General features: G+C 40.8%; 1 protein-coding gene across 1 annotated transcript; it reads right to left on the bottom strand.

The window, feature by feature from the left end:
• Positions 1–5,091: 5,091 nt before the first annotated feature.
• Positions 5,092–20,673, bottom strand: tas1r3 (taste receptor, type 1, member 3). Its single transcript, XM_061929383.2, has 8 exons — positions 20,492–20,673; positions 20,099–20,399; positions 17,276–17,632; positions 16,801–17,199; positions 16,521–16,724; positions 12,130–12,250; positions 9,197–9,567; positions 5,092–5,682 (listed from the first exon to the last, which is right to left on the bottom strand). Exons 1-8 carry the CDS (start codon positions 20,671–20,673, stop codon positions 5,092–5,094), a joined length of 2,526 nt encoding a protein of 841 aa, XP_061785367.1.
• Positions 20,674–25,767: the final 5,094 nt, after the last annotated feature.

Below are 25,767 nucleotides of genomic sequence, written 5' to 3'. Positions count from 1 at the left end.
AAATACTCCAAAAGGAAGTAAAATCATAATTTATTGATTTAGGAACAAATACAGTATACCTAGCATATTTGTAAAGGCGATGAGTTAGAATGGACACAAAACAGTAGACAACTCATACATTCAGAATTAATAAAATTAATCTTATAGTTAGTGAAATCACATTGAGACTTTTGTTAGGAGGACCATTCAAGTCACCCGAGACACACTTTTTCCACTGGGGGCTATTTTGATATTTTTCATTTTCAAAATCATCCATCCCATCCACCCATTTTCTACCACTTGTCCCTCTCGGGGTTGGGTGGAGCCTATCCCAGTACATTCACACACGAGGGCCAATTTAGTGTTGCCAATCAACCTATCCCAATGGGCATGTCTTTGGAGGTGGGAGGGGCGCCCAGTGGGAACCTACACAATCATGCAAACTCCACACAGAAAGACCCTGAGCCCGGGGATTGAACCGAGGACCTTCTTATTGTGAGGCACACGCACTAACCCCTGTTACACCTATTTTCAAAACCAATACAAGACCGGGAAAGGTCTCAGTCATAAACATGTTAAAAATAAGTCATAATTAATTTTTTATTTATTTTTCTACTCAACTCTTAAATCTTGAGAACAGGAGTGTCTTGATTTTTCTAATCATGGAGAAAAATCTACTCCCAAGTGGGCCGGACTGCTAAAATCACGGCACGATAACTTAAAAATAAAGACAAATTCAGATTGTTTTCTTTGTTTAGAAATAGAACAAGCACATTCTGAAAATGTACAAATCATAATGTTTTTTTTTTTTTTTTTACACTTACATGTTGCTGTTAATAGTATTCTATCTTTATTTGTTGTTATTTATACTTTCTGAATAAATGATGTGATAATGTTCATCAGTCAACTCATTGGTGTTAATTTTCAATTCATCAAGATAATTTTTTTTTTATCAAAATCAAATTACAGGATGTTATTAATGTAGTTTGCTCATTTTCCTCGACGGTGCACTAACATGTGTTTTTCTTGTTTTTTTTTTTACATATGTAACATCATCTACAAAGATACAAATAATTGCTATTGCGACATCTTGTGGACACATTTAGAACTGCAGTTTCTTTCATTCAAAAATTTCGGCTCATTTTTATACTTAGCAAACTCATCCCGCGGACCAGATAAAACGTGTTTGCGGGCCTGATCCGGCCAGCGGGCCGTACGTTTGACATTCCTGCTCTAGAACAACTTTAGGTCTATCTGTCAATATATAGTTATTGTTATATTTTTATGTTGTATGCCCTTTTTGTCAAAATCCTGTTTTTTACGGCAAAAACAGAAAATATGCAATATTTCAAAGTGGAATATTTGATGTGAAGTAATAGGGGCCTTAAATAGGTCAATAATTCATAACAAATTTGATATGAATTCTTTACTGTTTTTTAAGCAATGGTAGTTAAAACAAATCCAATTAAAATGATTGGGGGTCCAAAAGGGCCCCACTCATAAAAGTGTTAAAATAAGTCATACATTTTTTTTTCCTTTAACGACGGTAGAAAATGGATAGATTGATGGACTAAATCTGTAGAACAACTTCAGATCTCTCCGACAATTATACGTTTTTTATACATACTGTACATATTTTTTGTTTGTTTGTTTTTTGCTATTTTTGTCAAAGACAACTTTGTTTGTCATATGGCAAGCACACAAATTATGCAATATTTTCCCCAAAAATATTTCAAAGTGGAATATTTGATGTAAGGTACATGGAACCTAGAATATGTCAATAATTCAGAACAACATTGATTTTGATACTGTCACACCGCGGTGAGGGATGTCTTGTCTTGGTTTTTTCTGTCTTGTGAATTGCATGTTTTAGTTTGAAAAGTAACTCCTCTCATTTCAGGTCACTTGCCCTTCCTTTTGTGTCATCAGTCTGACGTCATCCCTGATCCCTGATTGTTTCCACCTGTTCCCCATTACCCTCATGTGTCTTATAAGCCCACGCCTCCCTTTGTTCTGTACCAGATTGTCTCGTTTATTCGTGCCTCTCTAACCTACTGTCCATGCCTTGCCTCACCTCCTGTTTGAATACCTTGATCCTGAATTCCTTCGTTGATATTTTGAGTTTTCATTTTCTCCTCCTCAGCAGAGTGATTTTGTGCTATTTAGTTTTACAGCCGAAGTGGTGAGTTTTCAGTTTTTCTTACCGTTCTTCCTTTTCCTCAGGTTTTGAGTGACATTTTTTGTTAACCTTTTTTGTAGATTAGAGACAGTGTAGAAGTTTCATAGCCATTGTTTCTCCCTCTTGTTGGAGCGTTTTTTGTTTATAATAAATTTCATAGAATATACGGTGCCAAGTATAGTTTGTGATTGTTTTTGTGTTTTCCTCCTTTCGGAGTGATTTTTGGTTGTTCCCTTTTGTGGAACCTTTTTCGCCGACAAGTTTAGTTATAGCCTATATTGAATTGCCCTGACTATGTAGGTAAAAGGGAGCTTTCAAAATAAAAGCCTGCCGAATTAATCCCTACTCTGCATCTGAGTCCTATCTTTTGACCAAGCCTGACAGATTCATTATTATTTTTTGAGCATTGGCAGCTTTTAAAGAAAGAAAACAGCCTTCATGGCAGCTTTGTGTTTTTAGAGTCAACATTGTAACTTTTTCTCGTTCACATTTTTGCTCTTTTATTCCACTTAAAAAAAAAAAAAAAAAAAAGTATTTGTAGAATGTTAAAAAAAAATAGCTGAGGGCCGCAAATTGCCCCGAGCCACACTTTGGACACCCCTGGTTTAGAACTACGTTACACTACATTTCCCAGCATACACCGTATCTGTGGTATGTGACCATCATTGGAAACTTGTTAAAAACAGTATAATGGGGAAACGGTGTAATTGGACGCTTTGTTAAAGTATGACGTGTAAAAATATCAATAGGCGTAAAAAAGATCCCATGACTTGTTTATTTGCCTTAAAGAAAAAAATAAAGCTAATAAAAAAAAACCAAATAAAAGCTGCAATAGTATTAGTACAGTATTAGTATTAGTACTGTCCTTGCTCATGGGTAAGAATGGCCACATAACTATCATGAATGATGGTGACATAATTTGTTTTATGTTCAGCGTTTTTGTGGCATACAGGTGTAAGTAAACAGCATATAAAAATGTATTACATTTTGCAGTCCCCCTGTGCTAGTATGGGTTTCTATAGGTACTCCAGCTTTTTGCAAAGTTCCAAAAACATGCAATTTAGGCTAATTTGAGCCTCTCAATTGTCCTAGGTGAGAATGGTTGTTTGTATATGCCCTATGTGTCAAAGTCAAGGCCCGCGGGCCGGATGAATTGTCTATGGCCCTCCGGATGATATTTGACTGGTATTAGAACCGGCCCGCAGGCCACAGCCACCTGCTGCTGTTTTGCACACACCAGTGTTGGTGCTAGGAATTTTCAAAATGGGGTCCCAGGGACCCCATCAAGTCATACAAATGGGGTCCCACAGTGAATTTTTGGGGTCCCACTGTTTTGTAACAGTTTTGAAAACAAATGATAAATGTATGCATTATCCTGTTATTATAGCTCACATTCTATATTGTGTTTTGGAAAAAGGTTGTCATTCCATCCATCCATCTTCTTCCGCTTATCCGAGGTCGGGTCGCGGGGGCAGCAGCCTAAGCAGGGAAGCCCAGACTTCCCTCTCCCCAGCCACTTCGTCCAGCTCTTCCTGTGGGACCCCGGGGCGTTCCCAGGCCAGCCGGGAGACATAGTCTTCCCAGCGTGTCCTGGGTCTTCCCCGCGGCCTCCTACCGGTCGGACGTGTCCTAAACACCTCCCTAGGGAGGCGTTCGGGTGGCATCCTGACCAGATGCCCGAACCACCTCATCTGGCTCCTCTCGATGTGGAGGAGCAGCGGCTTTACTTTGAGCTCCCCCCGGATGGCAGAGCTTCTCACCCTATCTCTAAGGGAGAGCCCCGCCACCCGGCGGAGGAAACTCATTTCGGCCGCTTGTACCCGTGATCTGGTCCTTTCGGTCATAACCCAAAGCTCATGACCATAGGTGAGGATGGGAACGTAGATCGACCGGTAAATTGAGAGCTTTGCCTTCCGGCTCAGCTCCTTCTTCACCACAACGGATCGATACAGCGTCCGCATTACTGAAGACGTCGCACCGATCCGCCTGTCGATCTCACGATCCACTCTTCCCTCACTCGTGAACAAGACTCTGAAGTACTTGAACTCCTCCACTTGGGGCAAGATCTCCTCCCCAACCCGGAGATGGCACTCCACCCTTTTCCGGGCGAAAAAAAAAGGTTGTCATAAACGTTAATTTATTTAAAAAAAAACAATACAAAAGAAAACACATTTTTATGCATATGTCAATTTATTCAGTTATAAACATATATTCACTTTATTCTTTCCTTTATGGATCTAAACTTTACCGTATTTTTTTCTATATTTTTATTGTAATATTTTCAGAATGTGTTTGTTCTATTTTTGGCCAAAGTAAGACAAAGAAAACAATCTGAAGTTGTCTTTATTTTTTTGTTTTAATGCCATGATTTTAGTGTGTGTGTGTGTGTGTGTGTGTGTGTGTGTGTGTGTGTGTGTGTGCACAGATTTTCCTCCATGCGGCCCCTGAGCTAAAATGAGTGTGACACCCCTGGTCTATGCAGTAAGGCATCTTGTAATCATGTGTGTTGGAGTTAGCGTAAAAGTTATGCTTGAAGTCCTTGGGCTTTTGTAAAGTTTTACATTTTTTTCTGTCTTTTTATTCAAATACTACTATACCACGGGCCATTGGGAGTACCAGGAGTTTACCCCGTGGATACTAACTAAACTTATTTCTTGCCAAGCCTTGTCTTGGTAACTACGATAAACCTCCTGGACCAGTCCAGATAGATTGTTCTGTATAGTGGGGCCATTAAGGGCTTGTATGTTTGTATGTATATTAATGGGGCAAGTTGGCAAAGTATCTGCACTCAAATCCTGGGCAAATTTGTGTGGCATGAAAACAATTCTGTACTCTATAGAGGGGCATGACAGAAATGACTTCAGAACCACTGCAGCAGATAAAGTCCCCTTACCACCAGTGGTAGTCAAACCACGTTTAAAAATCAAAGCTTTTTATTTGCTCGGCTGTGACTGTGAATCCTCCCTTGCCGATGTCAGCGGTGCTCCCTCCAGGAAGTTAGAGAAATATTCTGAGGTATTGAGCCCAGGTTTTCTCAACAGGAGGTAACATTTTGGGAAAAAGTAACCTGCCACTAGTCCAAAGATGCCCATCAGATTAAATGCAATCAGAACTAAATGCTTTTCCTTTTCACTTTTTAAACCCATGTAGATTGGAATAAAGGTCCCCCAGATGATGCTATAGTTTAACATGGAAAAGGTGATGTCTCTGGCGAGGTTGTACTGATGAGGAGGTTTCACGGCCAGGAAGGTGCACATGAATGATAACATGGCCAATGTAAAGTTGAAGCTTTGCATAAAAACAACTGCAACAGTTTGTCTGACTGTACATGACAGGAAGTCTCTCAAAAAGTCGATTTTCATGCTTTTCATATGTTCTGACAATGTGGGGCCTCCTTTGATATGCCAGCCGCAGAAAGCGGCCTGCACGGTCCAACAGATGATCAGGAACAGCCAGCAAGCAAGTCCTTTCAGTGTTTTCAGGAAAGGAGCGACCTTGTCATGGAATTCTGTTAGAAAGAATATCTGCGCAGGGAGAGACGTTAATGAGACATATGTTTTCTTATTCTCAGAGCATTCAATCGATCGCAACTGGACTGTTTGGTTTGTCTTAGAAGATGTTTTGCCTCGTGCTCATAGACTTAGATGGATCTAGTGTTCGACTCAGATTGGTTAGATCAGGGGTCGGCAACCCAAAATGTTGAAAAAGCCATACTGGACCAAAAATAAAAAAATAAAAATCTGTTTGGAGCCGCAAAAAATGAAGTCTTATATAAATGTTATAATGAAGACAACACATTATGTAAGAGTCTATAGTAGTTATATTAGCCTACTATCAAAATGACTAGGTGTCGCAGGCTGACACAAATCTTTGTTCACAGACATGTAATATTTATTCTACACATTTTTACAACATTCGATATTATTAGTAAAATGGAGGCTTCTCAAAGGGTGAGATAACTCCTGGAAATTACTGGCTTAGAATTACCAAAGATAAGGATGTGTGTGTCCAAGTTAAAGGAAACGCCAGGCTGTCTTCTTCTATGGATTCATTAATTCAACTGTTTCTTATTACAAATGTGCTGTTTTTTAAAGTTGAAAGTGATAAACGCTGATTTAGTGAAACAAAAAAAAAATAGTAAAACTGCATCACTGTACATAAATCAAAGATGCATCAATCTATTTTTAATCGAATAATAGCTCCTGAATCGTTATCGAAATGCGGCTGCTAGACTTTTGACAAGAACAAGAAAGTTTGATCATATTACGCCTCTACTGGCTCACCTGCACTGGCTTTAAGGTTTTACTACTTACAATACGTAAACGGTCTAGCTCCATCCTATCTTGCTGATTGTATTGTACCATATGTCCCGGCAAGAAATCTGCGTTCTAAGAACTCCGACTTATTAGTGATTCCTAGAGCCCAAAAAACGTCTGCGGGCTATGGAGCGTTTTCTATTCGGGCTCAAGTACTCTGGAATGCCCTCCCGGTAACAGTTAGAGATGCTACCTCAGTAGAAGCATTTAAGTCCCATCTTAAAACTAATTAGTATACGCTAGCCTTTCAATAGACCCCCCTTTTTAGACCAGTTGATCTTCCATCTCTTTTCTGCTCTGCACACCCCTCTCCTGTGTGGAGAGGTTATTAGGTGACCACAGATGAAGCGCTAACTGTCCAAAGTCGGGTACCGGGGTGGACCACTCATCTGTGCATCAGTTGGGGATGTCTCTGCGCTGCTGACTTGTCTCCACTCAAGATGATCCCCTGCTGGTCCCACTTTGGACTGGACTTTCACACTATTAACTAGATCCTCTCGACGTCCATTGCACCGGTGGATGATTTCCCCACACCCGCGGTGCCCTCCAAGGTTTCTCATTGTATCCCATTGGGTTGAGTTTTTTTCTTGCCCTGATGTGGGATCTGAGCCGTGGACGTCGTTGTGGCTTGTGCAGCCCTTTGAGACACTTGTGATTAAGGGCTATATAAATAAACTTTGATTCATTGATTGAATCGTGAGGTGCCCAAAGATTCGCACCTCTACTCCAGCACAAGGAGAGTGTGCCTGGGCAAGAATGGTTCCACCCCATTGTGGTGAAAAACAACTGAGATGCAAAAGAGCAACCCTTCTGTCAATGTCAATGACGCAGTTGTTAGAGTGGAGTTTCCTCAAGCATTGGGGTATTGCGTGGCAGAACGCTCGCTTTGGATAGACCACTATCAACCCAAAATTATGGAATTACCCACATTAGCATTCCATTCAGTTATAAAACATGGCACAAAAGGAGCATCTGTGACGGGAACGTTTGTAACTCCTGTTATTTATTGGATGCTAAATTGCAGTCTTTTGGGAATTACTGAAAGCATATTGTTCTATGTGGGGATTACAGTAGGTAGTGTCACAGACCACCTCCTCTGTTCAGGGATGGTTTTTCAACCTCGACGTAGATGGCTTCCGTCACTCGCCTTTTGAACCATCTGTCCTCCCTGTCCAGAGTCTGCACATTGTTGTTCTCAAAGGAATGCTGTTTGTCCCTGAGGTGCAGGTTGACAGTCGAGTCTTGACCTGAAGAGTTTGTCCGTCGATGCTTTGCCTTACGTCTGCTTCATTGTTGTTTTGTTTACCCAATGTGAATCAGTGGAGTTATCATTAAACTGCACAGCATTCACCAGATCAGGGGTCAGCAACCCGCGGCTCCGGAGCCGCATGCGGCTCTTTGATCAGTCTGATGCGGCTCAGCTGCATACCTGCCAACCCTCACGATTTTTCCGGGAGACTCCCGAATTTCAGTGTCTCTCCCGGAAATCTCCCGGGGCAACGATTCTCAGATTTTCACCCGTACAACGATATTCAGGGCGTGCCGTGATGGCTCTGCCTTTAGCGTCCTCTACGACCTGTCGTCGCGTCCGCTTTTTCACCATACTAACTGCATGCCGGCCCAGTCAAAAGTTGTATGCGGCTTCTGCATACACAGGTAAGTGACTGCAAGGCATACTTGATCAACACTCATCCAGGTCACACTGAGGGTGGCGATATAAACAACTTTAACACTGTTACAAATATGCGCCACACTGTGAACCCACACCAAACAAGAATGACAAACACATTTTGGGAGAACATCCGCACCGCAACACAACATAAACACATCAGAACAAATACCCAGAATCTCTTGCAGCCCAAACTCTTCCGGGCTAATTATTAGTAGATTGCACAGTACAGTACATATTCCGTACAATTGACCAATAAATGGTAACACCCGAATACGTTTTTCAACTTGTTTAAGTCGGGGTCCACGTAAATTAATTAATGGGAGTTAAAAACGTTTTGTTGCGTGCAGAAATTTTATTTCATTTTCTCTGCAGTCGTTCATTGATTTCATAAATGTAACCCATAATAGTTTGTTTATACATAGCACAAAGCAAAAAAAAAACTTTATATGCAGTGTTATTTCATTTTAAATTTCAAAAAAGTTTTGTGGCTCCCATTGTTTTCTTTAATTTGTAAAACGGGTCAAAATGGCTTTTTGAGTGGTAAAGGTTGCCGACCCCTGCACCAGATTGTTTCTGTGGGTGTGTGGTGTCCGGTTTTTAGGATGCACCAGTCTCTGTCTCAGGGTGTTGCCTGGTTTGGAGTGTACTCGGATGTTCTTCTGAGTTTCTGAGATAGACCTGATACATATGTAATGACAATGTTTTGGTGCCTGTCACCTTTTACTTCCTCATTCACTCTGTTCTTGTTCCTTCTAGAACTGTATGTACTTTTTCCAAAAGACCACCTGTGATAGCCACAGGTTTTGAGGGCCTCCCCCAAATGCTCTTGCTCCTTCTCTTTGGCCTGTGGGCTAGTGAGAACGTTATCAGCTTAGAGTTCTGATAATTCCTGAACTGATGACGCTTACTTGGATGAGAGGCAAAACGTCTTCTAAGACAAACCAAACAGTCCTGTTGCGATCAATTGAATTGAATACAATACAATGACCTGGATGAATGAGAACATCCAAAGATAAATGTTTTCTCATGTTTATCAATGTTTGTCCTCACCTGCAGGGAAATGGAGGCAATAACGGAGAGGGCTAGAGTTTGAAAAGAGAAGATGAGGGGCAGCTGTAGCTGGCACACTATGTCCCCCGGCTGACCCAGGAACAGCGCCACGCTGAGACAGGCTCCCATCATGCTGAATAGCACCACAAAGCTCCAGGGGCCACCAGACGCTGCCACCACGGGGGTTCGCCGGTGCTTCAGATAGACGACAGCCACTGCGCCCTGACAGGACAACAGCAGCAGCCCAATCAACGCCACTGTTATCGCTGCAGGCCTGTCCCAGGACAAAACCTCAAAGGTGGGTTTCGAGCAGTTCGTGCTTCTAGTTTGGGACCACTGGCCTTCTGGACACCTGGTACACTGGATGTCCTCTAGCAATTAGAAATTACAGGTCATTAACGGGGATACTATGTAACATCTTACTACAACTTAGTGAAAACAAATGCTGGGTTGCATATGACGTCACAACCGTTTTTTTCTTCGCGGCCTAATTCACATGTTGGTCAAGCAGTTTGAGCATAAGGGTTGCATGTTTGTGCGCGGATCTTTTTTCCCAAGATGCAGACGGAACTCCGGAGGCAGCGTGCAGGTAGGACAATGATTTATTTTCCATAAATTAGCACATAATACAAAGATGCAGGAAAATTCCAAACAAACACAAGAAGAGCGTGCCGATTGCACAGGGAGCTAAGGCAGAAAACTAGCACTGGAAAGCTAACAAAGAAACAGAAATCAAAGGAGTACTAAAGTAACTTGTTGCAGGAGCAAACAAAACAGCCAGACAGAGTGTGGCGAAAGGCAGTAATAAATAGCTCTCTGATTAGTGCCTGGGAGCAGGTGAGCGTCCCTAACACTAATCAGAGGCAGGTGAAAATAATCAGCACCCATGGCAACCAAGAAACACAAACGCCGGGTTGCTGAAACAGAAGTAAGGGAGTCTTAAACTAAAACAAAACATGATCCGGGCAACGGATCATCACAACTTTCTGTGTTTCTCTACAATATTAGCAGTGTTTGAGAGCAGAACTAATCGTAAAGAAAAGAGAATAAATCGCATTAGTTTGTGTTCTTTTGTGTTTGCTATGCCTAAATATAACTATGAAGACCTGGTTGAGCAAATAATCTAACGTAATGTTAAGTCCGATTAAAAAAAAAATACTGTCATTGTTAGTCCAATCTACCATATTTTCATTGTCGATTTTCATAACAGAAACTAAAAGCTTAGTTGTTGTTGTTGTGCAGCAAAGCCAAGTGTTGGGTGTTTCCTTACTTTTTCAAAATGAGTTCCAAGATGTCAAAATGGAGATCCAGGCTTAGGGCGGTTTAGAGTCTTTTATTGCTCGAAAGCACACAAAAAAGCAACAAGCAGCCGCGTGAAAAAAGGTAATACAAAAATGGAAACAAAACATTATTAGAGAGAGGGTCGGCTTCAGCAACCACGGTAGTAGTCTTAGCCTTATCGAGCTGAGGGACGAAATACCTGAACAGCAAGCGTGAAGGATCTCAGACTGGGACTGGGCAGTGCGCTACTTGTTATATTTAATATGAACCCCCCCCGAACGACCATTGTCAGGGCAGCTGTGGCTATGAAAGTAGCTTACCACCACCAGGTGTGAATGATGGGTTCTACATGTAAAGCGACTTTGGGTACTTAGAAAAGCGCTATATAAATCCCAGTTATTATTGTGAAAATACCCCCCACGACCAGGTTGCTTATTGAAATTGAACTCCTGCCGTCGTCTCACAGGTTAAATTGGAGATGCTGGCGGGTGGCATTTGTCCCGCGGGCCGTGGTTTGCCCACCGGCCCCAGCTCTAGACCAGTGTTTTTCAACCAATGTGCCGTGAGATACAGTCTGGTGTGCCGTGGGAAATTATGTAATTTCACTTAATTGGGTTAAAAATACCAGTAATTATAATGTGCCGTTGTTGAGTGGCGGTGCTGTCTAGAGCTCGGCAGAGTAATCGTGTAATACTCTTCCATATCAGTAGGTGACAGCAGGTAGCTAATTGCTTTGTAGACGTCGGGAACATGGTTTGTCGCGATCACAATATGCAGGCGACAGTGGGAGGCAGCGTGCAGGTAAAAAGGTATCTAACGCTTAAACCAAAAATACACAAAAGGCGGGTGCCGCTAAGAAAAGGCATTGAAGCTTAGGGATGGCTATGCAAAACAAAACTAAAACTGAACTAGCTGCAAAGTAAACAAAAACAGAATGCTGGACGACAGCAAAGACTTACAGCGTGTAGAGCAGACGGCGTCCACAAAGTACATCCGTACATGACAATCAACAATGTCCCCACAAAGAAGGATAGTATCTGCACAACTTAAATAGTTTTGATTGCAAAGCAGGTGCGGGGGAATAGCGTTCAAGGAAGACATGAAACTGCTACAGGAAAATACCAACAAAACAGGAAAAGCCACCAAAATAGGAGCACAAGACAAGTACTAAAACACTACACACAGGAAAACACCAAAAAAACAAAAAACTCAAAATAATCACCGGGTGATGTGACAGGTGGTGACAGTACACCTACTTTGAGACAAGAGCTATAGTGATGCATGCTTGGTTATGGTTTAAATTCATATCCAACACTTGCGAGAACGACTTTTTATTGTCAATATCGGCTACTGAGTTTAATTTTTTTATGTTTTCTGCTGGTGGTGTGCCTCAGAATTTTTTCAATGAAAAAAATGTGCCTTGGCTCAGAAAAGGTTGAAAATCACTGCTCTAGATCATCGCCTCAAAGCCGGAAGTGATTTATAGGTCACGTGATTGCAACCCAGCAATAGCTTGACATTTTGAGAAATTGACAACCTTATGTCTGTTCTTCTCAACCAAATAGTGTCCAGATAAAAGATACAATAATACAATGAAAAATATTTGTTTATATTTTGTTGTACTATGTGTCATTTAAATGATCAAACTTTACCCTCGTCGGCCTGGTAAGTGCCGGGCAAACAGTCGATGCAATCGAAACAGCATGAATGAAAGCCTTTGACTCTTCGCACCTGGCCGCTACCGCATGCTGCTGAACAGGTGGATTCAGGGATCTGCAAAAGTGATGACATAACAGTAATTTTTTAGGAACTCTGAAACCGGGATTAAGGGAAACAGGATGAAACGCTCTTGCAGACTGTTTATAGGTAGGATAAGGTGACATTTAAAAAAAAAAAAAAAAAAAAAAAAATCTTCTTCCGCTTTAGTTTGCTCCATAAACTCAAACCATAAACTTTGAGAAGAGGCATTCCAACGCTCGCTTTTGAAGTTCCGTGTTTTTATGACGCCATGAAGGAAAAATATCCTTCCTCGTGGGCATAATACCGCCTCTGACACACCACTTCAAAGAAGCTTTGCTACACATCCGAAAACAGGAGTCCCCAAAATCTGGCCCGCGGGAAGTCCTAAGTTGTAAAAAAAATGTATTATTATTATTTTTTTTATTATTATTTTTAAAAATCTGTCCTTTCTAATCCATTTTCTACCGCTTGTAACTCTCTGTGTCTCCAAGCCGCTCAGGCAAATCATATTGTCTAAAAATGCATTTTCCCATTGATAACGTCACATAATCGCTCTCGGAATATATATGTATGTATGTATGTATGTAGTATGTATGTATTAGAGATGCGCGGTTTGCGGACACAACCGCGGAGTCCGCGGATTATCCGCGGTTCGGGCGGTTGAAATAAAAAAAAATTAGATTTTATCCGCGGGTCGGGTCGGGCGGTTGAAATAAAAAAAAATTAGATTTTAAATAGATTCAGGCGGGTGGCAGTTAAACCAATTCGGAAATATATATACATAGTTAAATGTTGTTACCCACATACGAAAAACGAGCAGGCACCTGCAGCATATGCCACAACAGAAGAAGAAAAAAAAAAAGAGATGGACACTTTTACGGAGCGGAGAAGGGACGCCTCGCCGGGGTCCGGGCCTCCCCGAGAGGGCCCCACCGGGAGCCGTAGCTGAGGTGATCCGCGAGAAGGGCCCGACGCACGTCCAGGGTCACCACCGCGCCCACCGCACGACACCCCGCCTCGTCCGCCTTCGCCGCGGCCGGCGTCACGCGCAGCAGGTAAGCAGCTTACCTGCCCGCCACCCCCGTGGCCGGGGGCTCGTAACAGGGGTCACTCCGCGCGCTCCGCCCGCGCAGCTTACGTGTTCGCCACCCCCGTTGCCGGGGGCGCGTAACAGGGGTCACTCCGCGCGCAGTGCGCTCACGAAAGGGGTGGGGCAAGCAGAACTGGCGCTGCGGGATGAACCGAACGCCGGGTTAAGGCGCCCGATGCCGATGCTCATCAGACCCCAGAAAAGGTGTTGGTTGATATAGACAGCAGGACGGTGGCCATGGAAGTCGGAACCCGCTAAGGAGTGTGTAACAACCCACCTGCCGAATCAACTAGCCCTGAAAATGGATGGCGCTGGAGCGTCGGGCCCATACCCGGCCGTCGCCGGCAGCGAGAGCCGCGAGGGCTAGGCCGCGACGAGTAGGATGGGCGCCGCGGTGCGCGCTGAAGCCTCGGGCGTGAGCCCGGGTGCGAGGGACATCCACGCGCTTGGAGGTGCGCTCAGCGCAGCTCCCAGATGATTGCTGCATTGGATCAGTCGCCTTTCTTTAACAGGCAAAAGCTTTATAACCTCACTAATGCCTTGCATCGTCTATATTAGATATATAACAACATAACAAACATACACATACACATACTGTACATATACATTCACTGTACAAACACATATACACATTCTGTACATATACATTCATTGTACAAACACATATACACATTCTGTACATATACAAGTACATATGCATACTTACACTCATGCACATAATCACGTTTCATCAAACATATATTAACGTTGTTGCCCTAGGGTAAACTGGGTGTAACACATGGCACACTGACAAAGCTTAACCTATTGTGACTATAACAATCTACAAGGTTAATGTAGGTTGCTTCTCTTTCTCCCCCTCCATTTTTCTGCATTCTTTCGTATCTCAAGTTATCATTACGTATATGTATTGTTGCATTTAAACAACTGTATTGTTGATAATAAAGGTAAATTATTGGTATTGTTCATTATCAATAGCGCTATTTCTATTGGTATTTGTATTGATCCATTTGTAGTGTAATAATGCTCATTGTCATTTCTGTATTATTTTTTATTTTTCGCTAACTGCTTATTTGCTATTACTTTTACCATCATATTTGTACATGTCATATTTGCTGATGTTGCTCTATTGTTGTTGTTGTTGTTGTTTGCTGTTGTTGTTTTTGTCTCTCTGTCTAATCCCCCTCTTGTCCCCACAATTTCCCCCTCTGTCTTCTTTTTTTTTCTCTTTCTATCCCCTCCTGCTCCGGCCCGGCTGCACTAAATGATAATATAAATACATTTAATAAAGTCAAATACAAATAAGGCAACAAGAGAAGTATCCTACACTTCTCTTTTGTAAAGTAAATCTGAACAGCCGACATGGGCATCTACATCAACTATATGATTTGCCTGAGAAGCTGGACAGGACATAAAAAAAAAAAAAAAAAAAAAAGATATATAACAACGGGCGGGTGCGGGCGGGTGCGGTGTTGATTAAATGTTAATTCGGGTGGATGCGGATGGTTGACGACTTTTGTCATGCGGTTGCGGATGAAATAATTGCCTATCCGCGCATCTCTAGTATGTATGTATGTATGTATATGTATATATATATGGTAACACTTTAGTATGGGGAACACATACAGTATTCATCATTAATTAGTTGCTTATTACCATGCAAATTAGTAACATATTGGCTCTTAATTAGTTATTATTAAGTACTTATTAATGCCTTATTCTGCATGGCCTTATTATGCAACCAGTAAGTCATTAACTAAGAGTCTTCCCTCAATAACTTCAGAATTATTGCTTATTAGTAACCCTAACCCCAACCCTAACCATTTTGTTCCCCTAGTGTCCAAATAACACTAAATTAAGTCTTTGTACTAAAGTGTTACCATATACTGTGTATATATATATATATATATATATATATATATATATATATATATATATATCCATTGAAAATATAGAACATTACACACGGCGCTCAAAAATCTATCAAAATGTTTTAGTACGTCTTTGGTAAGCTATGAAGCCGCACTGCTTGAAGGATTGTTGACGCATTAAACATACGAGTATTATTATGGTGTGTGTATAAGGTAAGACATATTATCTGGCGTTTTGTTTCGCAATATTATGCAAAAGCAACTTTTTTTACCTTCCGGTAGCTGCTGATCTGTATTTGGGATCTGCATAAATCCTGAAAAATTGCGTAGTCCAAGGCGACGACTTAAGCTTCTTCTTTTTCTCTATCTTCTTGTTATGGGACATTCATCCTCCGCTGTTGCCATTTCTAATATAAAGTAGTGTAAAGTTCCTACTTATATCTGTCAGTAAACTCGCCATGAAAGCGCTAAAACATACCGGTGTAGTGAGTTATCATTATTCACCCAAGGAACTTTATTAGAGAGTTCCGGTCGGACGGTTTTTCACGGGTCACATTTCCGGCCTTGTTGTTTCCGGATGAGGAGATGCTGCTCCGGTATTGATTTAAGTAAAGTCTGAATGTCATTAAAACAGTTAGCTCCATCTTTTCACACTTCTTCCACTCCCGTCCTTGCACGCGACACTGCTACAACAAAGATGACGGGGAAAAGACGCTGCCGAAGGTGGGTCACGTAAATAAGACCGTCCACAAAACGGCGCATCCGGAAGCGACTGTCAGAAAGCGGCTTGAAGATGATCTGTAAAACATCATCTATGCAACATTTTGACCAAAGAACCACCATTACATGTTATGTACACCACAAGGGAGTGTTTTCAATTTAGAAAAAAAAAAAAAAAAAAAAAACTCTTTTAATGGACGGCGTGGCGCAGTGGGAGAGTGGCCGTGCGCAACCCAAGGGTCCCTGGTCCAATCCCCACCTAGTACCAACCTCGTCATGTCCGTTGTGTCCTGAGCAAGACACTTCACCCTTGCTCCTGATGGGTGCTGGTTAGCGCCTTGCATGGCAGCTCCCTCCATCAGTGTGTGAATGTGTGTGTGAATGGGTAAATGTGGAAGTAGTGTCAAAGCGCTTTGAGTACCTTGAAGGTAGAAAAGCGCTATACAAGTACAACCCATTTATCATTTATCATTTAATGCACCCTACAACCCAGTGCGCCTTATATATGAAAAAAAAGATCAAAAATAGACCATTCATTGGTAGCACGCCTTATAATCCACGGAAAATACGATGTGTGCGTCATGGCCAGTTTTTGCAAATTATGCAAACATGTTTGAATAATTACCTGGGAGTCTTCAGTGTGCCATTTGAAAAGAGATTTGTTTAGGGACAGTTCTTTGAAGTGGCTTCCAACAAAGACAAAATCCAAATGAGACTCCTTCCAAACCCACTCCACCACCGTGTATCCTATGTTGGGATTGCCATTGCTGTCAAACACTAAATGTGTGCCGTTAATGTCAAAAGACATGTTCCGTAAAACCTGCAAAAGCTGCAAAAAAATAACACATATTAAGTTTAAAAACAGAATGTCCTGCAGTCACTTACAAGAAAGATACAAGTTTCACCTTCCATGGAAAAATATTGGTTTCAGCATCCCAGTTGCATAAGCTTGAACTACATCCCAGCATGCTGTGCAATGCCTGTGCCAGACTGTAGATGGCGGCATACACAGCAAAAGATTTACGCTGCACTGCAGCATCCAGAATGAGGCTAAGGTTTGCAGGTGTCATGTTCCAACATTGCGGACAGGGATCGTGCTGTGGCATGACAGGCTTTATCTTCTGCTCGCTCAGTTTGGTGAAGAACACCCTCGCATAGGCTGGTAGAAGATCCAGGCTCTGTGTTTTGTCCAAAAATCCGATGACCGTACCGATGGTTTGGATACCAGGGAGGGAAGTTACTTGATTATGAACCACCCAACTGGAGCTGGCTATCCACACTCCTGTTATGTTCCTTTTAATAACCTTAAATGAAGGGGATGGATGGGGGATTAATGTCAGTTATTCTGTGGTTATATTTTCTTGCAAAGTATGTACTGACCTCTTTAAAGAAGACTGCAGCTGGCACTGGGAGAGAAAACACCACCACCACTTTGACTTTGTTGGCTTGGATGTTGTCCACGATGTTTCGGACTGTGGCTGCAGGGTCCGAGTAGATAGGAACCAGGCCGTGGTACGCCACGCACACGGACTTGGTTTCGGCTAATTTGGTGAATTCCTGTGTGCCCTGTTGTCCATACGCTTCGTCGCTGCCCACCACTGCCACCCAGTTCCACCCAAACTCCTCTATCAGGCGGACCATGACACCCACTTGCCATTTATCACTGGTCACTGTGCGTAAAAAGGACGGGTAGACGTCCTTGTCGCTCAATTTGTCGCTGGTGGCACCAAAGCTGATCTGCAAAAGAATAGTCATATGCATACTTACAGACTGTATAGTCCTGTAAAATTGGAAATTACATTTGTGGTGCCTAATGGTTGTGGTGAAATGCTTTAAAAAACATGGCAGCATACAAGTTTTATAACCTCAGTCTAGAGTAGACCAGTGGTTCTTAACCTGGGTTCGATCGAACCCTAGGCGTTCGGTGAGTCGGCCTCAGACACACCCGACTCATCGTGTAAATAAAAACTTATTATGGATACTCCCAAACAATGTTCCCTCTAATTTTCCATCTGATTCGCAGGTGTGTAATTTGTTGTGAGTCCATGCACTGTGTTGGTTTTGTTCTTTGAACAAGATGATGATCATGGACGGTTCATTTTGTGCACCAGTAAAAAAAACATAACTTTGTCTTGAATTTGATAAAAAAACATTTTATTTTTCACTAAAGAAGGGTTCGGTGAATGCGCATATGAAACTGGTGGGGTTCGGAACCTCCAACAAGGTTAACAACCACTGGTCTAGACCAGGGGTCGGCAACCCAAAATGGTGAAAGAGCCATATTGGACCAAAAATACAAAAACAAATCTGTCTGGAGCCCCAAAAAATTAAAAGCCTTATTACATACAGATAGTGTGTCATGAGATATAAATTGAATTAAGAGGACTTAAAGGAAACTAAATGCCCTCAAATATAGCTACAAATGAGGCATAATGATGCAATATGTACATAGAGCTAGCCTAAATAGCATGTTAGCATCGATTAGCTTGCAGTCATGCAGTGACCAAATATGTCTGATTAGCACTCCACACAAGTCAATAACATCAACAAAATTCACCTTTTGCATTCACGCACAACGTTAAAAGTTTGGTGGACAAAATGAAACAGAAAAAAAACACGTTCTAGAAAGTCGGAGAAAGTTATACATGTAAACAAACTATGGTGAGTTCAAGGACCGCCAAAATTAGTAGGACAAAACCACGCTCGCCAAATACTCGATTCAATGAAGCATGTTTAATATAAACAGTGTGCTTTATAACAATTAAGGAGGTTTGTGTCATGTTTGTCCTCCTACAGAAACCATATTAAAACAAAAAATATGTTTTTTTTCCCCTCATCTTTTTTTCATTTTTCATACATTTTTGAAAAAGCTCCAGAGAGCCACTAGGGCGGCGCTAAAGAGCCGCACGCGGCTCTAGAGCCGCGGGTTGCCGACCCCCGGTCTAGACCAAGGTTCCCCAAACTACGGCCCGCAGGAAGTCCCAAGTTGCATGCATGTTGCGCGACCCATTAATAAATTTTTGTTGATTGTTATATTTTCAACTATCAGGAGTGTTATTATACGTCTATAAATAAGCTTATTGGTGTGGGTGCAGTCGTATATGAATTATCTAACGTTCCAGTGCGGACCGGTAGCAAATATGTCACGGACAGGTACCGTTTGGGGACCACTGACTTAAAGCAAACAATTAGCCGAGACAACTCCTATCTCAAAACACTCTTACGTTGGGGCACTCTTATGTTGACGTACCGCTGTATAGTATACGAAAAGTGGAACACACAAAAACAAAGGGATCACTGCACTTCAACACCTAAAACAGTGAGTGAAACTGCAGTTTACCAATTATGATTAAAATCCAGAAGATTTCCAGTCGTTTATAACCATGTACAGGCTGACTAGTTATGTAATGTTGTGATTGGTTAGATTCCACAGTGCTTGTATTATGTATAATGTAGTATATGGATTGCATTCTAGACTGTGCCAGCTCATTCCAGTGACCACTAGTTCTCATAGACCTAACACTAGAAGTAAACCTTTATTAAGAGGGAAAATTGTCATCTAAAGTGTACAAGCTTTAGTATAGCCTGTAGAGGCCCGATGATCTGGAATGAGATTGATAGCTCTATAAAAGAATCACATTCTTTAAACATTTTTAAAAAGCGCTTTAAGCTAAATTTATTGCGACGTTATGCTTACTACATTTAGCACACCCCTTATGGTTGAGAAATTCACATTAGTCGCATAATTTTGGTCTTAACCTCTGTATGTATGATGAGATTATCGCAGATCATCAAGATGCAACCTTTTAATCAAATTTGATTAATAGGATATTGAGACTGATTTGGTGGATTTAAAGATTCCTTTTTTATTTATAAATGAAATTGTAAATGGGTACTTGGTGTGTAGATTTTGAAATGTATTGTACTGTATTTTGTATATTATATGATGATGTATATTTTAACTTTGGGTCCCTGTCCATAAGCTGTGTGCTTCCAGGGATGACCTTTTTCCAGAACGAACTAACAAAATATTAACAAAAGAAACAATAATGAAATACAAACTTATGTCCATCTGTAAATAAATAAATAAAATAAATAAACATTAGAGTAAATTACTTTTGTGCACATTTTAAAGCTAATACGACACGCACTTTGTAAAACATATTTCAAGGCCAAGGTCTATGAGGACTTTAGTAAACAAACCTGTGGCATCAGAAAAAATCCCAGCAGTTTCCCAACGATCGACACCATTTCTGAGTTGTAGGGTCCGATCACAGCTGCCACGCTGGTCTCGTAGTTGGTGTAATTGCACTGCACAGATAGCGCGTTGCCGTTTTTGTCGGTCAGGAAGGAGAGAGTGGGCCTCACGATACCGGCCGCTTGTCTGCAGGTGTCGTGGATTTCATATCCTAGCTTGATGCCGGGGAGCAGCGTTTGGTTGGCGTTGATCTCATCCACTGTATATTTCATCACCAGGGCGAGGCCCAGTTCCAAATGATTCAAACTGAAGATAGGAAACACAATAAAAACGCCTTGTTTGTAGTATCTCCATATATACATGTACATATTCATACAGAATATCACATCTCAACATACCGTTCACAGCTGATGTTGTTCGACTCGGTCCTTTGGCTGAGGTTGATAGAAAACAGCCCGCCCAGCATAATGTCCCCAGGAAGGTAAAATATGTTGGTGGAAATATTCTGCAACCATGCAGGTGAATTTACACAATAGGTCTGCATCCAGCAAAGAACCAGGAGATGAAAACATGAAGCCATGTTGATGATGCAAGCCTCAGAATTTGTCTGAAGGGATCATAGATCAGCGTTTGCATGTTGTGAATCATATGTACCGTGAACATTTTTTGCATGAAAACGCACCTGTAAGATGAGTCCTTTTATTGGTCCTTCCCACTTATGCTTAACAGGAAGTTTTGGGATTAGCTGGTAGAGTGGTTGTCTCTCAAAATAACGGTAGTTGGTTTGATTCCCGGCACCGAAAAGCTTGTTGAATCACGTTGAGCAAGATATGGAACACCCAGTTGATGAATGTTCTGAACTCCTGTTTCCATGCCAGTGTTGTATTGAGCAGAGTAATGCTGTCCCGAGGAGTCCCTATGGAGTGCGTTAAGCCTAACTTCATAGCTGATATAATGCTAGTGTTGTTCCGATACCAATATTTTGGTACCGGTACCAAAATTATTTCTATACTTTTTGGTACTTTTCGATACTTTTCTAATTAAAGGGGACCACAAAAAATTGCATTATTGGCTTTATTTTAACAAAAAAAAATCTTACGGTACGTTAAACACATGTTTCTTATTGCAAGTTTCTCCTTACAATAACATAGAAGACAACTTATCTTTTATTAGTAAGCAAACAAATTCTCCTAATTTGTCTGCTGACATATGCAGTAACATATTGTGTCATTTTCCATTCTACTATTTTCTCAAAATGATCAAAGAAAAGTGGTAGAAAATGAATTATTAATCTACTTGTTCATTTACTGTTAATATATGCTTATTTTCTCTTTTAACATGTTCTATCTACACTTCTGTTAAAATGTAATAATCTCTTTGTCATGATCCGTGGCCCGGATCATGTTTTTGTTTTATTCTGTTAGTTTTGGACTCCCTTAGTTCCTGTTTTTGTGCACTCTTGTTTGCTTTTAGTTACCATGGGTGCTTATTGTTTCCACCTGTCTCTGATTGGTGCTCGGGACGCTCACCTGTTTCCCGAGCACTAATCAGAGGGACTATTTAATCCTGCCTTTGCCGGTCAGTCGGCCTGGCTTCATTGTTTGCTACTTGCTACCGTTGCGTGAGTATTCCTTGTCTCTAGTCTAGATAGATAGATAGTACTTTATTGATTCCTTCAGGAGAGTTCCCTTAGGAAAATAAAATAAAATTGTCTCTAGTCTATGCTAAGTGTTAGCCTTAGCGTCCAGTGTGATCGGCACGTTTTTCCTCTGACTTGTTTTCCGTTTTTGGTACTTGTTTGATTTTGACAATAAATCATGTTCCTACCTGCACATCCTGTCTGGAGTGGTCTGTCTGCATCCCGGGGGAACAAACCTTGCAGCAAGCTGCGACCCCCCGTACGTGACACTCTTATTCTTCTGTTTGGATGCCTTACATTAGTTTTGGATGATACCACAAATTTAGGTATCGATCCGATACCAAGTAGTTACAAGATCATACTTTGGTCATATTCAAAGTCCTCATGTGTCCAGGGACATATTTCCTGAGTTTATAAACATAATATAAATTTTAAAAAAAGGAAAAAGAGTTTGTGATGCTAAAAAATACCGACGTAATCATAGTAGTATCTACTAGATACGCTCCTGTACTTGGTATCATTACAGTGGATGTTAGCTGTAGATCCACCAATGGCGTTTGTTTACATTTTGACGCCGATGAGCTACGGTGTGTAGTGAAACATGTTTAGCTATTCCTCGTCCTGCAGGAATGATACTTGTAAGAAACTTACTTTATTTGTCGCCAGGGAGACAAGGATCAATGATTTAGAAGTAGCTAAAACACTGCCGATTGCGGATGGACTTTAGCCGCTAGATAGCTAGCCAGGTTTTAAAGCACGTCTTCCTGAGGGCGTTTCAGTATCATAACTTCACCTTTATTGTTAGTTGTTAAGCCAAAATGCGTCAGTTCTCCCTTTTCTGTCCACACACTGTGTCTGCTTGTAAGTACTCTGTAATTGTGCGCTGCCGAACATGCTCCTCTGCTCGTAAACCAGTATCGTGGTACTATACTAATACCGGTATGCCGTAAAAACCCTATTGACAGCAAACCAGTTGAAACTGAGAACCAACAGTGCACTCCCATTTTGTCTCCTTAAGGTGAAAAGTTCATCCAAACATTGTTTAAAAGAGTGAGGAGCGCATCATTTTGGTGTGGCTTCGTGGAAATCCAGTTTTTGTCCCTTAAACAGGCAATATCCTGCTCCTTTCAGGGGTATTTTTTTCATGATTTTGGATCCCAGAGGGGGAAGTACTCAATCAATGTCAAGTTGTGTACAGGGTGAATCTGCATTTCTCTCCTCTTGGCTGAAACTCTCGACCTTACGACAGAATTCAGGTACTATGCAGGAAAGCCCGCCCTCTATATGGAGTGTCTTTTGATTCATTGTGATTTTACATTTTATTTTAAAGCATCTGCGAGTGGAATTTTTGAGTCACTTTCAACAGAGACTTGTTTTTACAACGATGTCCAGAGCTTTCCAGCATATTTTCCTGACATTTGTTTGTGGTTTGTCGTTTGATTCTCTTGTCTGGCTAGAGATTACCACAACGTTTACATTTTACATGTGCACTCACGACTATGTGTCATGTCCAAACAATGCTACCATGTTCATGGACAATAAATGAGGTTAGATCAAACTATGGTATGTATACAAGTCAGTCAATCAATCAATCAATCAACTATTTAATTAACAATTAAATGACAAAGGTGTTACTGTTATGCTAAATTCATGCTAAACGCAAAGGAAAAGCTAAAATACTGCTTCCGGTTCAATTTGTCATCACACAGATAACCATGCATTTTTGCAATTTGTATGAATTTTTTTTTCGATTGTAGTGTTTACCTGGATAAATTAAAATCCATAAAAGGAAAACAGCACAAAATCCAATCAGTATGTGGAATTAAATTATGGAATGGATTAAGCAAAGCAATCAAACAATGTACTAATATGATCCACTTCAAGAAACTCTTCAAACTTAAAGTGTTCACAAAGTACAAAGAAGAAGAACCATGATAAACATTCTGAATTTATTTAACTCATCCATTCTTTCATTCTTTCACTCACAAAATAATCTTACTTATCTCAACATATGAAATGTAACTTACTTCACCAATTATTATTTATTTACTTATTTTATTGTGATTACTTATGGAGTATATTGTGAATAAATTGAGAACAGGAAGTGAACAAAAGTTTTAGCAACTGTTATGTAAAAGAAAAGGGGTAGGATTAAATAAGCTTTGCTTCTTCCTACTCCTTTTCGAACATGTTGAAAAGAGAAACTGGAGATTGTGATGTATCATGTTGTATACTTGCATGTTCGAAATAAACTCAAACTCAAACTCAATTTTATGGCAATATTTTAATGAAAATCAACTCTTTTTTTGTTTGTTTTAAAATCTGCCATATATAATAAAAATCGAAAAACGGCCCTAATTTAATTTTTTGATATGCGTTTCAGAATTGGAAATAGAATGAACGGAAGTTAGACGGACCAAAAAACACGGTACTCGTAAACGGCGCTTACAACAGCAACACGCATGGCAGTAGACGCAAAGTTAAATCATGAAATGCAACCTTACCCGAACAAAAACAAGGCATGATTTATCCGGCACAGTCTTGATACCAATTTCCTTGACCCGATCACACACAAATAAGTTGTAGACCTCCATGCTTTTCCAAGTTTTCATCTGTTTTGTCGTGTAGAATGGCGTCTGGAGGACAATAGTTCGATATGTCAGTGAACGTGACTGACGTATAATCCCTTGATATCACTCGAAATATCCTTCTTTCATAAAGTATAGGGATCTATTCCATTGCATAGTTAGGTTTTTGTGCTTGTATCTGCTTTTTTCAGGTAGATTGAAGCCTATGTTCTGCTTGCTGTACAACAGACATCTTAGCCTGGCTGGTTTTGACTTCCGGGAAGAAGTCACGTGTCGGAATAGCAGCTATTCAAAGTAGGGTTGTACGGTATACCGGTACTAGTAAAGTACCGTGGTACTAATGTACTGAAAACAGTACTATACTGCCTCTGAAAAATACCGTTCCTTTTTTTTTAACGGGCATAACGGCCCGCCGTGAAATTGCCAGTAAAACGAGTAGAGACGCATGTTAGGCAAGGCACACGCACGAAAAACTTACAAGCAGACACAGTGTGCAGACGGAAGAGGGAGGGCGTAAAAACTAACAATAAAGGTAAAGCTATAAAAACTGAAGCATTGCTCTGCAAGAAGTGCTTTAAAACATGGCTAACTAGCTAGCGGCTATCATCCATCCGCAGTTGGCAGTGTTTTAGCTACTTCTAATCACGAATCCTCGCTTCCATGACGACGTATAAAGTAAGTTTCTTACAAGTATCATCCCTGCAGGACGAGGAATAGCTAAACATTCTTCACTACACACCGTAGGAAAATACAATAGCTAAGCGCTAACAGTAAGCTAGCTCTCCTGAATTTAAACAAATGCCATGGGTGGAGTCACACAGACATCGACTGTAATGATACCAAGTACAAGAGCCGTATATTGATTGATTGAGAAGTTTGACATCTTAAAAGAATTGGGTCCATGTAATGCTTTAAAAAGGTAAATGGATGTCACAAAAAGCCACGAGGCTTGTTTCCATTGTAGTCCATTAAATATTCATCACATTTGATACATTCAATAATAAAAGATATACAGTATAACCTGTAACATGTATATAAAAAATTACATTAAAAAAAAAGATAAATTATGTTCATATACACAGTATACATGTCAGGTGATTTGAAAAACATTATATACAAAAAATGGGGGTTGGGGGTGTGTGGTATATACATGAGTCGACACTACAATGATTACATCAATATTTTTTCATGTAGTCGATACTACAATGATAACATCAATATTTTTTCATGTAGTCGATACTACAATGATAACATCAATCATTTGTCATCTTTTATTGTGTATAAACTTAGGAAATACGTCCCTGGACACAGAAGAACCTTAATTATGACCAATGTATGACCCTGTAAATACACTGGATTGATCCCAAAAGTTGTAATACCACCCAAAAATGTAGTAAAATATCCAAATACATTTTAACAGAAGTGTATATAGAACATTTTAAACCTA

Source organism: Nerophis lumbriciformis, linkage group LG03 (genome assembly GCF_033978685.3).
Source record: "Nerophis lumbriciformis linkage group LG03, RoL_Nlum_v2.1, whole genome shotgun sequence".
Lineage (NCBI taxonomy): Eukaryota > Metazoa > Chordata > Actinopteri > Syngnathiformes > Syngnathidae > Nerophis > Nerophis lumbriciformis.
This window is presented reverse-complemented; position numbering and strand designations above follow the sequence as displayed.